Genomic DNA, 14,951 nt, shown 5'->3' on the forward strand with positions numbered 1-14,951 from the left:
GGATCAGTAGGAAAACGGAGCCACAATAGCCCAGAAGGGGTTCGGTGGCAAGACGGCAACAAATGCCTATCCGTATTTTAACCTTAACCTTAACCTTAACTCTAATAGCATTGTTGTCGATGTCACTAGCTACTCGTTGAATTAGTCGTTTCATTATTATATGTTTCACGCGCCATTTTGAGGATAATTTAATGAGTTATCCAATGAGATATCTTTATTATAAAAGTAGAAACACAAAAATGAAGTTCGCCCGAATCGAAATATCTCGAAACGAGCAGAGCTAATTCCTCATTGGTCAACTCGAACCGCCAAATTCACATTCGGCGCACGGAGTGCGCAGTAGGTCTCGTAACGTCATGATTTTCAAGAGCGGAAAATGATGTAAAGCATTGAAAACATAGAGAAGACCTGGCAATCATCAAAAATTTTTAACGCATGCATAAATAAATCTTCATTTCCTTGCCCTCGATGCGCTCGTAAACAGACGAGTGTCTGTGGAGATGCTGAAGGACCAGAGGCGGCGCTGAGAAGCACTTGAGACGGGATTACGGTGGCCGATTCAGAAACTTGGCCAATGTTGATTGCCGAGATAATTAATGGAGTGACTTCCTGACAGGGCACCCTAAAACACCATTGCAGCTCGAATCCCCAAGCCAAGCTGAGAATTATGGTGCCAAAGGTTGAGTGGTACTGGTGAATATCATCACGAACGAAACCCTTGAGGCACAGGTCAGTACCTCATTGTATGCCGGTCTTAGGCCAGTAAACAAGTTCTGCTGGAATGGATCTTTATATTCTAGGATTGTCCTGAGAACCTACGGTGCTGAATAGAGGATCCAGCACCACCTCTGTCACCCCAAGATGCCAGGGGGTCATTACGCTGTGCGATCGCAAACTGACGCGCATAGAGGCCCTGTTGCGTTGAAACAACGTCTTATGCGGAAAAATTGCAAGGCTACTGAGTGGGTCTCTTTCAGAGGAGAACTGGAGGGAAGACTGAGTAAAGGACGAATAAGGTCTAGTAACCTGTACAGGTTAGAGGATGAAATGGAGAGAATCGACAGGCCCATACTAAAACTTTCAAGAAGGGCTATCCGATCAAGCCTTACAGGCAAGAAACGAAAGCGTCGGGAAAATGTGCGGAAACATGTAGGAGCCCAAGCCGAGAGTCGTGAACACACCTAACGTACGCTGCTGTTGTCTGGTGACAGCCATGAACATAGCGGAGCAGTAGATAGGCCGAGTCAACTTTCAATGTTGCGCATAGCACGGGCACTAAGGACGACCTCTACGTCGGCTCTGCCTGTTCTGTAACCACCCCATCTTAATATAAGGGAGGCGACGCTGATACATATGGATTGCACTTGGCACCTCTACTAAAAATTTAAGATCAAGTTTGGTAAAGGAATGCTGAGGAATAGTCAGCGAATGATGCACAGTATGAGCTACCCCAAGAGACTAGTCTGGTGTACGAATGACCTCAGGATTGGTAACCGAGCGGGAGCGGAGGTTTGGTCTATGCCCTTAGCCCTTCAACTAGAAGGACTATTAGATTGGACACACACGCGACCGTGCATCGAGGAAATCCTCGACAGAAAGGAGAGGGGCACTATAATATACATCTACTCAGATAGTAGGCGTACTGTGAAGGCACTGCTCAAGTACGAGAGCTATTCTCGACTAGTGAGCAACTGCAGTGAGCTAATGCAGAGGATCGCTATTCACAATCGGCTTGAAGTTATGTAAATTCCAGCCCATCCTGCCATCCTCGGTAATGAAAAAGCTAATGATCTAGCTAAAATGGATGTTTGAATGCCACACCCACAGGGAAAGATCATGTAGTTGTGCACATTGACACCATCACCTAATCCGAAAACAAGCAGAGAAGGGAATTGGGGAGAGGTGGTGCTCTGGGAACGGTGCCAAACACACAAGAAACCTCTTGTATAAATCGACGAGAAAGCTATCTGAAGCACTGGTGGGCATGAACAAGATGAAACTCTGCTCCCTGGTGGGGCTTATCAGTAGGTACTGGTCCTTTGCTTCGTACCTGCCAAGGATGACCAAAAGGCATGGCCCAATGCCAACAATGCGAATCGACAGACGAAGATCGGCACCATCTGAACAGAAGATGTAGTGGTTCAGATGAAATTCGATAGAAGGTCTTCAAGGCGAAATGCTTTAAGCAGATTTACGTGGGTAGGGAGAGTATTGAAGTATTCTACGCGTTTGCTTGGAGTGCCCAGATGTTAACACTCATCATTGAAAAAAATTGACAATATGATCGGTGATGCCCACGGTTTTGATTATGTTGAGTTTACATGAAATGCCCGATGTGTATATATGTATATACTTGTATATATACACACACACCCAGAAATACTTGTATGTATGTATACTTCATCAATAAAGAAACAAAAGAGATAATTCGCTGCCTCTCTGCCTGTAGTAGAAATACATCATGTTTACAATGTGCTTCTTCGTGAAAATCACCTCACTAGTTTCTCCATTTTATACTTCACTAACTCGTGCACCTATCATCGTTTTGCTCTAATGAGCGTTCATTAATGGGGACTATTTTCTAGCAAAGTCGGCGCCATGTCGATTAGGCCAAATTCTATCTAAGGTTCTGTGTGGTCAACCCAAAGTTGAGTCATGCATTCATATAGAAGTAAAAACAATTTTTTCATTTTGTTGAAAATCATCGATTAACATTTCCCTAAGATTATGTCTCAGGGAGGATCCCATTAATCTGAGATTGGTAATAGAAAAAACAACGAACAGAAAATACAATTTGACATTTCTATTACAATTTTTGGTTTCATTCGATTAACGCATTCGAAACTAACTGTAAACTGAGTAAAAAACAAAAACGAATATGCTACTATGAATCTTAGGAGTGAAATAGTTTATCTATCGAATGAAATATATAAATCCGTCTAAATTGGTTGCGGTTGCCTCATCTCTCTCAAGGAGCTATTGTGAAGTGTACCTCCCTCCCGTTATTTTATGCATCTTAATGCTTCAAACAATTGATGTTCAAGCGATAATAGAAAAATAAGATGGTCAAACTTCCAAGGCCAAAGTTGTTATCCTGACACAAAATATAGGAAATTTCGTATTTGACGTATACAATACTTCCCACTGAGAAGCAAAGTAGTATAGCAAAATGTCATTTATACAATGCACTACTTGTTGTTGTTTGCTTTTGCATGGTAATAGCAAAATAAAGATGAATTAACTGTTCTCTCCTAAGTATTGATCGAGTAATAAAGAAAATCGCCCTTTCACTCAAATTTTTATGGAATTCTTGCGGCAAAGTACGGTATTTTTCTATGGAAATTTCCTACACATAATTATCGTTGAAAAAATAAAATACATTACTTATTACTGGAGACAGCTGCATACTGGCGGACGAAACAATATCCAATGTCTGAGGTCTCAATGATTTGTCAACATTGTCTTCACTATTCTGCGAATCTTCAACTGGTGCATTATTTCCAATGACATGGTCGGTATTTTGGTTATTAGCAATAGCCTTTTGCTCTTGAGTTTTATTGAAATCATTCTCCGTTTCGTTTGAACTTGCATACGCACTGGTCATGTATCCATCCTCCGAATTAACATTATTTTTACTCACTTGATGGGTACTCTCTTCCTCCGAAATATTCGTATCTGGTATATGAGTAATCTTCACTACTTTCTCCTGCGTCGTATTATGGATAAGCTGATCACGTAGTTGTTGACTCTCATTCTCTGATACCATCTCATTTGCAGCTAATTTACTAGTAACTTCTGTACTTTGTAAAAATTTTCCCTGGACGTCCGTCATCACTTTGGCGTAATGGTGACGCTTTTCCGATGTCTGTTTTCCTAAAAAACGATTTGATTCAGCATTAGTACCACTTTTACTGTAATCAATAACCCGTAATTTCTTGGCTTTCTCTTGAAGTTTTTCCTCGGGTACTCTAGGAAGCTCCCCAATAGTCACACTCTCAAAAATCGGAGCTTCATTAGCATCTTCATCAGCATGATTACTTGAAATATATGGTGTTTGCTCCTTTACATTTTGAAGAGAAGAAAAAGATGGTCCAGCTACGGAAAGATTCTCATATGAAATTATTTCTTCATTGGCTCTTTCTTCGGCCTCCAATTCTGTTAGATATTTATTCAATTCCTCTTCGGACAAATCATCAATTGTAGAAAAACCGACTGACTTCCGCTCGGGTGTTAGATTCAAATTAACGCTTTGAAAAATATTTGGTGTCAAACTGACACTACCAGGAGATTCACTCTGTCGTCCGTTCAATTTATTGTCAACGGAACAAACAGTATTCTCTGACAATTGTTCAGTTAATCTTTTGGAAGATTTTTCTAGCTCAGTTGTTGTTTCCGGCATATTTTTATCGCCAATGTAAACACATCCATAAACCAAATTATCACCCTGCCCTAAGTTTGAGTGGTTGAAATCTACATTTTCATAAATATGCTTCGATTCATCCTGACTTGACGATCTCCAAGTATCCTGAACTTTTGATGTGTTCGACATTGGAATATTCCGACCGAATTGTATATTTTCATAGATATGATCGGAACAATCCCGTGTGTCTTGCTGGCGATCGTGAATTACAGATATGTTCGATTCAAGGGTGTCAGTGTCATTATCTGGATCGTCAGTGCTAGAACATGGTTGAGACTGCATTGGTAATAAAATATTTTGATATGCGGGTAATGTATGTATTGCTTTGTTAATCTCTGGTATTTTGGTTTCCTTAATTTCGCATGCATTACCCATCAATTTTCCACTTGATTCTTTCTGACAATCTATGGAGCACCCGATATTTTCCATATTCGTGGTAGATGCATTGATGTACTCGTTCAAGCTACTGAAAACATTACTCACACTGGGTTTTATATTTGGCTGATTCAATTTTTTATCGTAAGTATTGCGATTTTTAGTTGTGATTTGATTATCATTTTGTTTTTTCTGCACCAATTTTTCGGTTATGTCGTTCTGAATTGTTGATGAAAATTGTTCATCATTGTCGCGAAAATCAACTCTATTCTTTTCTTGGCCTTTATCATCAATAATTTGATAATTATATGAACAAAAATTTTTGGCTGTTTCACTGTTATGCATATCATCAGATTGTCGTACATCAATTGTTTCGCGGATAATACCCTTGGCTTGCCGACCTGTCGCTTCATCAACATATGGTATAGTTTTAACCTCGTGGCGGGGTAATTCTTGATCCTTAACTCTTTGATCGAGAAGGGACACATTCTTCGGAGCGATCGATGCTACTTGTTCTGCACAATCTGGAAGAATCGTTGATGTCATTAGATCGGATTCAAATGAAAGGAACTTACAACAATCCGATTATGACTTATAATACTAGGAGAGCGTCCAAAATAATTGAATATTTCCCAATAGGTTCGTTGCAAACAAATGAGCGTGTCAAGTTTTCCAGGTTAAACAATTACGAACGCGAAGCGAAACCTAGAGGGAGATACTCAATTAGTTTCAAAGCTCGAGATGTATGCGAGGGATTATTATTTTTCGCGTTCAAATTTCAGCCAATAGAATTGCACGATGAGACGGAATCGATACTAAAGGAGCCAATCATTATGTGATGTCAGTATTTCAATGATTATTTCCAATTCCTCCACTTTCATTCCAAAGCCGTAAATTAATAATTCACTCGTGTGTATTCTAAATAATTCATTCCTTCTTTCTAAATGGAAACATAAGGGAGTAATGCAGCCAATGAGGTCAGATGAGAGCCAAGATATAGAGTGTCAAGATGGATTTATAATACATCATTCACGAGCCACAGAACCAAATCCGATAGCGAGAGTATCATCTTGAACCATATTTAAAGGGCTCCAAATTAGCACACGAACCATCACAATCGATATGAAACTCAAAGAATTATCGTACAACGAATTCGTTCATAAATCGAAAGTGTGACATTCGAAAATATACATTCAAACACTCATGAATAGAGATCAAATGGACAGAATCGACTTTCTAGATATATCGTTGTAAAGCTCTTTCGAAGCTCTTCAAAATTGTATGTATCAACTCAGGGTTTATACATTCGAATTAAAAAATGAATAGCACTCGAGATGCGATTTTTTTCACTGAATTTTTTCCGAGTATTCTTGAAATAGTTAGATAACACGACACTACACCTTGTTTGTCTAGATTTTAAAGTGCTGTATTTTATTTTACTTGAGCTGTGTGTACGCTAGAGAGCCACAAAATTACAATAAACAAAATCACTTCCACTCCACTTTTAAAACCGAACTAACGTTATTTTTCTTTTTGATTTCCTGAAAGCGTTTGAAGAAGGAGGACGGAATTGGCTAGACAACTATCATTTTTCGTTTTTCTGACAGGTGCGCCAAGAACCTTCGAATACATTGGGGTGATTTATGGACGGTGGGAGAAGAGAGGGTGTGATTCTAAAGAGGCAAAATTTTGACATTTTTGAAGTCATAAATTCTGGCTACGCGAAATTGAACCCCTATTTTTGGTGTGACAGCTTGCACCGGATTAGCTTGTAAACCAAGGTGCTGTGGGTAATGTGTTGTCTTGAGTGGGCCGTGGGTGCTAGTAGCGTTGGGAGTTACGTAGAATAAATGAAGAGTTGGGCGGTTCTTGGTCCTCGCGTGCGATTTTAGTAGTGACAAAAAATCGTAAATGGCTGAAGAACTAAAAGGTATTTGAGGACCAAGACTTTTCCCCAGTTGATCAGATGACCAACAGCCTGGTTCAAACTGTTTAGTCGTGGCTTTCCTTCGGATTGCAAGATTAGCAGGACGAAAGAAAGGCTTAAAATGTTGTTGCCCGCATCCTCCCTCTTCTTCCGCTCTTCAAATGTCCGTTGAAGATATTTTTTTTTCTTAACGGCCATTAATCAGGATTAAAATATTATTTGAACATTAACAAATTTTGTTGAAGACTAAACATTGTATATGAGTTATCCCCCTTGAAAAACGCCTATACAGTGTAAATTTCAATTGAAGAGTAATTTTGAAAAGTATGAATCACGAACTATGTAATGGAATACTACTCAATAATGAATACAGCATCTCAAAGCATGCTCACAACTTGGAGGAACAGTTGTTGGTATAATCGACTCGAAAATATCAATATTAAAAACCAATGAATATAGAAAATTGTTAAATCTTTAGCAATTAAAGTAAACCAAAAATTTCTTCTTTACTAGACACAAATAAACATTTAACATCGGGTAAAAAAAAAGCCAACTGTTTCGGCAAACATTATGCGTACATTCACGAAAGTACTGCCCAAAGAGGTAATACCTCTTTTATACCAACCGAGCGCGTCTCCATGTGACAGTTAGGAGGTGTCACATGCAGGAACATCATGGCAGTGGTCATATTTCGCTGTCATGAGGCCTTCAATGCGTGCCGAAGGCTGCGTGGTGTGAAGGGAGTACTACAGAGTATAGTTTAGGGTAGTCGCGCTACTAACAGGAACGTCAGCGAGCCAGGCGACCTCCGAGTGTAAGTACCCAAACCGCGCAGCGCTACCCGGACGAAAAAGCAATTACGCAAACTCCGTCTGGGTCTAACAAGAACCAGACGGATAACCAAGAGATCTCTAGACTACCGAAAAATAGGATCAAATAGAGCCGAGCCACGCGACGCTTCAAGAAGGAGGCCCTCAGGGCTACTCAAACGTGAAAGACTCCCACTGAAATGACTCACAGGACGTATAAGATAGTCCAAATTAATTTACATCGCCGCAAAAGCGCCGCAGCTATCTTCTGTAGCAGAGGTGGGCAACCTCAGCTCTCGGAGCTACTCCAGCTCCCGACCTTCATTAGGCAAAATTGTCCCAAGCCACAAAGTTTATGGCTATATCCCTTTCGGACCGATGATGCTCTGCACGTAGGCAAGAATAGTGGGGATATTCGGCCGAAACTTGGTGGTGGGGAAAGTGAAATAGAAAAATTTTCCATTTCTCTAATGGAAATATTTTTTCAATTATTGTGTTTTTTGTTGTCATCCTTTTGATTGGTTATTAGTTACTCTTAATCGTCTCTATGAAAAAAGATTTCGTACCTTTCATAGATTTCTTGAAGTAGTTTTGAAATTATAATTGAAATATTGTTTGGAAAACAATTATTAAATATTACCATGTTGTTAATAGACCTGACTTGACATGCATTTTCGAACTTTTCATTTCGATATTTCCCGCTCTCGACGCCAAATTAAAATGAACAAATTTCTTACAATCAAAAACATTATCGGCCTCCTTTAATCAGTAATTGATGATGAAATATTTCCTCTTCAAGTTCATGAGCATGACCATCGGCACAGCGGTCACGGTGGACGTGGTAGGGACTGGAGGGTCTCAAAGAAACACTCAGGCTTAGACCATAGTCAGATACGTCTGAACCTAACTGGAGGGATAAACTTAGGTAAACGAGCGAATCTAAAGAACACAGACTGGACGGGTTCCAGAGAGGAACTGTCACTAAAAATTCAAAACGGACCTAGTAGATTCACCAACAAAGGACAACGGCAGCACGCAGTCGAATACTTCGTAGAGGCAGTAAGATGTTCCTTTGAAAACAACTGTGTCGTTCATACTCAGAGAACCGCCAAGATTAGCTGGTGGAACAATACGCTAGCCCGCCTGAAAATCCCACTGAGAAAGACACAGAACAAAGTTAAAGACTCGCGTGTTAACACACAAAGGAGGAAAGCGCTGGAAGAGCGCAAGAGTTCCCAAAGAAAGTACAACAAAAGTCTGACGAAAGCCAGGAGCGACATTTAAAAAAGTTCAGCAGCGCTATCGGGAGTCTGTCCGAGGTCTCTAGACTAGTAAAAGTCTTAGGAGCACGGGAAGGCGTCAATCTGGGGTGTTTAATCAGGCCACAAAATCATCTACCCAGAAGGGGTAGAATGGGAATGGAATAAATGCCTTTGACATTATGGGATCATTACAAAGATTGCCAGAGCGAGCGTATATATAGCCCTGACAACTGTACCAGCAGTCAGGGGGAATCGAAAATCGTATTTCTTATTAGAGAAGTTTTGAAGAGCGGTAATATATAGAAGCTGGAGTAAAACATTATTTCCACAAGCACTGTCTTCTGTCTTCCTGAGAACGAAAGAATGGAATAAGTGGCTGGTGCCGAGGATATCGTGATTTTACATAGTTAAACTATGCAATGATGACCAAGGTCACTTTGGGTTTGACAGGACCTTACAGAAGGTTAAAAAACTATTGGTTCAGGGAATGCGATGATTTATCTCAAAGTATGTTATGATGCGAGATACACAGATACAGTAGATAATAGATGCATTCACGAAATTTAGCCTATTAGAGCCACTTAGAAACACAAAAAATAAGTATGTCATTAAAGCTCTCGGAAAATGATTTACCATATTCGGAGTGCCACTCGTGTCATTAAGAGTCAATTATTGCTGTGGTACCCACGTAGAGTCACGTTGCACATCTTCAAGCAGGGATCCAAACGAAGTGAGACCAAGTGACTTTGAGGAAAATGTGGAAAGAAACAAAGGTCTCGACGGACGGCGAATGGGCAGCCCAGAAAAAAGGTTTGATGGGAGAAGGTCCAAAGCTGAGACTTAAGCGGTAGATCATGTAGTCGCGGTTGCGGCCAGCCCAGCGGCAACAGATGAGAGCAAAAGGCTGGTCGCGAACGCGAAGGGACTCTTCAAGGTGGCAGCAATTCTTCTGAACGAGGTTGGCGTAATGAAGTGGTTGGACATTTCTGAATGCCGACATTTCGATGGCGAGAGTCTTGAGAGAGGAGAGGAATTAGACTAATTTTATTTGTTTTTTATTTCAACTCAAAATTACGTGCCACTGCGCTTTACTCGAAGACAACTTCAAGAATCTCCACGAGACCAAAAAATATCATCGGACTCCTTCGTCATCTTGTCATGGACTAATTTTGGACATGGCCGTGGATGAGGCCTCAATCCAGTCGTCATTATCACAGATGTGACGTAGTTCACCAAATACGAGGCTGATTGATTATCCGTAGAAAAAAAGGCACGAAAAGAATAGAATGAGAGTTACTATTCTCTCAAGGTAGTGTTTAACACAGGGATAGATTTGGTTTAATTTAGGCAATACTGAGAATTTATTCTCATTCATTATAAACAAAAAAATGTATCTGAAGCATCACCAATTGAGAGCGCATGCGCTTAAAAGTAATTGTATCTGTCGCGTATGTCTGAATAACTGGGACTGGTGGATAATGACGTCACCACCAATCAGTTTCCGTTTGTCGGGCATTAGAGACGGACCTGTGATAATTTTGGATGTCGAGAACGCTAGACCTAACGTCTAGAGCTCTAACGTCGCCATCCCTGACGACGTTAGAGACTTTACTAGTCGTGGAAGATATTTGCTGAGTTTATTGAGGATTTAAGGGGTCGCGGGGTGGGGGAGGTGACCGTTTCTTCTGTATTATTAATTATTGTGTTGTGGGCAGAGATTCTGTGTGTTTCTTTATTGATGTTTAGAATATCGAAGTCCTGCAGGTCTATTAGTTGAAAATTTGCATGAGAGAATCTCTGGCCATTTTGATCAGGGAATTTTTGGTTCCATCTCTCTCGTTAATTTTTTATCTTGATTCTAAATGGCGTGGATTTTGATCATTTTCTCGCCATAGAATGAAATTCTGATTTTATTTAGTTTGAAGGTTACGTGGCCCCGAAATTATCGATCTTGAATTTGTCTGCATTTTGCTTTCATTTTTCGAGTTGGAAGATCACGTAGACTTATCGATTGGGCTTTCGAGCCATTGAATTTTATTTCGACTACTTTCTGTAAAAGTTTCTGATTAATTTTGACTTTCCTTGACCTATAACAACAAAGTCTCGTAACTCAGTCGTTCATGATATTTTATTAATTCTGAGTAACTTATTTATTTATTATTCTTTTTTATTTAAAATTCGTAAACTTCAGAAAACTGATGTTGAATGAACTAGACGATAGTTGTCCAAGAAAATATTGAATTTTATTAGTAGCGCGGAATCGTCTCTAAAGGGGATCTTATTAATTCTTTTCTATTGTTTTTTTTATTGTATCGAAATTAATTGATTTTATTCAAAAATTTTCTCCCCGCAATTGCATGGATTTATTTTGTTTGAATTTCAATATCCCAGTCACATCCCCTTTCAGCGTCTAACGACAATTGAATGTCTATCATGCTACCTATCAAGTTATTGGAGTTATAAAGGCTGGAAGTGGAGACAAATTTCGACGGTGGTCATTCCGTCTAATGACCTGGCACCTAACGATCTATTTTTATATTTTGATTTTAGGGTTGTTGGTGCCAAGAGCCGGCATAACAGAAGAAAAGTCCCGTGTTTCTCCTAAAATCCTCGCTCCTGAAGGAAATTTTCGCCCCAATCGGTGATTTTTTCAATATAGATTTTTTACCTTTTCATCCCCCCCCCCCCCCCCCCTCCTGGGAGCACTAATAAAGCGGCATAATTCTATTCGAATTCATATGACCGATTTCTTGAATTTTGATTTTTCAACCCGTAAACTTGATTTTTTCTTTATAGCCAGCACAGTTTGTCGCTGGTTCGTCGGGCGCATGTAAAAAGCACATAATTGTGGTATAATTTGTATTACAGTCAACTCTCATTTCACACCCCTTGCCCCTAATTTGAGAAGAAGTGAAGCACCTTTCTTTTGTTCGAGCATCCAAAGACACATAAACAATGCATAATGTCAACAAAAACAAACCCATTTAAAAATTTGCAGGGCATGTATTCTAAATGAAAACTATGACACCTCTAAATTTGAATTGAATTAGAAGAAAGACTATAATCTAAATATCTGCCATTATTTTCTAGCAAAGACCTATCTTTATCTACTGAATTTTTTATACATTGGTATTTTACAGAGAAATCACATATGTTATACTAATAATTCATGGAATGGAAAACAATTTTCGAAAAGCAATTCTCAATACAATGGAGGATAGACAATCAAACAAAGTCACCTTCATGGAACTCAAAATCATCGAGGACTTTGTCAAGATCAACTGCGAATTTTTCCATGTTATTGTGTGTTAGGATAGATTCCTGTTTGAAAGCCAATGCGACAAATCATTTACCAATCAGTTTGATCAAACCTTCACTTTCCATTAATTTCACCACTTGACTATTTAACACACTTCAAATTTCGAGGTTCAGCAGCACTTGGTAATAAATATAATTGAAAATTAGTAAGATGAAATGCCTGGATATCTGATATCTGGCCGTTTCTTGGTTAGGTGCAAAGCGTTTTTCCACTAATTTTCAGTATATCCCCGTTTCGATGATTATTATACGATAACATCAGTCTATCCACACAGTTTTATAAAACCTTTACATTAAAATTTCCTTTCATGTCATCTGTTCCGTCATTTCACCATTTTGGAGGGTTAAACGTACTACTTGAAAAATATGCCAAGCAACGTCACTCATTTTTGACATTTGTCACTTTCCCGTTCACTAGCTGCTACTACATACAGATTCCGACTCTAAGCTGCTCTTCGCTGTATCAACAATCAATTATTGAACCACTTTAAACAGTCGTGTAGTCATTCAATACTAAGAATTATCCATATAAAATTCATTTATTAGTTCTCATTTATCGTAATGAAAAATAACTGACATTTTTTTCAGCACTGGCCTGCCATCTTGCAGAATTAAATGTATCTATTAGAGAAAACGCCCCCGAATACTTAGCCGATACAGCAGGGGAGCGATTCTGTGCGTTTTTTCTGTGACTTAAAACTTATGGCTGAGGTACAGTCAGCCCGAAATCTTTTCATACGCGCGGAGTAACGCGAAGAAAGTTCAAGTGACAGAGTGGTAGAAATATGCGCACCCGCACTAGAAAGGCGTGACCTTAAGTTAGAAATTTGAATAGTACAAAATGTATGGTCAATTATTCAGGAATTTAGCAGTGAAAACAGAAAAGTTCGTCCGTAGAAAACAATATTTTTAAAAAATGTTCGTTCTGTCAAGTGTATTAAATGAGACACTTTCAGGTTTTAGTATTTATACGATACTCATTTCTTGAGTTATATATTTAACATTATGTTTTACCTTAATAATGTCCTGAACTGACATATCATCAAGGAAAATTGAAGAGAGCTCCATGCCTAAACATGCCATACTGAATGGTCTTCGGATTATTATGGATACTGATGGCTTCAGTATCTTGAAATGCTTGAAGTACATACATAATAAACAATATCATAAAAACAACATTTCCAACATATTTCATACAATATATTTCTATTATCATGAAAAACTATCACAATGTTTGAATCAATACCGAAATTTTTTATGAATTTAATTCTATTTGACTCGTGCAAAGAGCTAATCTATTCAAACATCGTTGAACATGTTTGCTTCAACAGATTCTTATTGGTTCCATTATTATTCACTTCACTTGATAGAGTAAAAATTTTTCAAAATATTCATCATTTCCCACAAATAAATCTTACCACTTAATTGCCAAATTTCAAATTCAGTGGCTATGGACTTCATGATATTGAAATTTTGGATTAGCGTCATGTCTTTTTAAGGTGGGTAACCTCAGGTAGGCTCGGAGCTGCAGTCATAAAATTATTAAGGTTCCAATTATAAGGAACCTAACGTGATTACAAGGGTTGTCGTATATTTGTGTGGTGGGAGTAACATCGGGGGATGACGCATCTACGTGATTAAAATGTGAGGGCAAAATGGTTTTCTCTTTCTTATTTGGCAGTGAGAGCGGGAAATATAGAAAGGAAAAGTTTGAAAATGCATGTCAAGTCAGGTCTATTGACATCATGGTAATATTTAATAATTATTTTCCAAACAATATTTCAATTATAATATCAAAATTACTTCAAGAAATCTATGAAAGGTAGAAAATCTTTTTTTATAAAAACGATTAAAAGCAACCAATAACCAATCAAAAGGATAACAACAAAAAAAAATAATTAAAAAAAAATTTCCATTAGTGAAATAGAAAATTATTCTATTTCACTTTTCCCACCACCAAGTTTCTGCCGAATATCCCCACCACTCTTGCCCACGTGCAGAGCATCATGGGTCCGAAAGGGGTGCAGTCATGAACTTTATGGGTTGGGACAATTTTGCCTAATGGAGGTCGGGAGCTGGAGTAGCTCCAAGAGCTAAGGTTGCCCACCTCTGTTCTAAAGGACATGCGCTCAGTTTTGACTTTCTGTAGCTTGACATTTCTGCGATTTACCTTGCGCTGACTCAAACATTTTGAACTGAGTGTACCTATTCCTCGGGCCCTTGACAATTAATTTTTTAATCAATCAAATTGGTATGATTGTTTCACACGGCCGTATACTTGGCAAATTAGTAGGTAAATTATTGATAAATGAGAATTTCCGAAATTTTTTATTTGTTCGCCAAGTATAACAGAAATGAAATTGATGAAAAATAAAGGCTCCTATGGACCATTAAATCTCAACTTTTCAAGCCATTCTCAATCGTTCAAGTGTACATTTGCGAGACTATTTTTCCCCCATTTGTTCAACAAATTTCAAATTAAGTTAAGTTAAGAAAAATCGAACCGTTGAAAAAAAAGGTCGTGAGGGGCAAATAGATTTCGATGTTTTACACTATTATGAGTCGGTTGAGTCTAAATTTGTTGAACAATTTTTCCCTCATTTGTTTTCCAATTTTTGAATTCGTTAAGAAAAATAGAACCATTGATAAAAAAAGGTCCCGAGGGACCAATAAATTTCTACGTTTCAGGACATTCTCAATTGTTTGAGCATCAAGTTGCGCAACAATTTTTCCCCCATTTGTTCAACAATTCTTTAATTTGTCAATAAAGATAGAACCGTTAAAAAAAAGTTCTGAGCCAAATAAGTTTCGACGTTCCAGGTGATTCACAGTCAGTCAGT

At 38.6% G+C, this 14,951-nt stretch overlaps 1 protein-coding gene across 1 annotated transcript in view; it reads right to left on the bottom strand.

Moving 5' to 3' along the window:
* The window catches only part of LOC105270198 (early endosome antigen 1), a 41,994-nt gene extending 29,331 nt beyond the window's left edge, over positions 1-12,663 (bottom strand). The window contains exons 1-2 of the mRNA XM_011310983.1: positions 12,033-12,663; positions 3,385-5,319 (exon numbers count right to left, since the gene is read on the bottom strand). Coding sequence (XP_011309285.1) covers positions 3,385-5,319; positions 12,033-12,090 — 1,993 coding nt within the window. The 5' untranslated portion in view covers positions 12,091-12,663. The remainder of the gene's footprint in view (positions 1-3,384; positions 5,320-12,032) is intronic.
* Between the last annotated feature and the right edge of the window lie 2,288 nt (positions 12,664-14,951).

The sequence above is a fragment of the Fopius arisanus genome, unplaced genomic scaffold, assembly GCF_000806365.1.
Source record: "Fopius arisanus strain USDA-PBARC FA_bdor unplaced genomic scaffold, ASM80636v1 scaffold00080, whole genome shotgun sequence".
Taxonomy (NCBI): Eukaryota; Metazoa; Arthropoda; class Insecta; order Hymenoptera; family Braconidae; genus Fopius; species Fopius arisanus.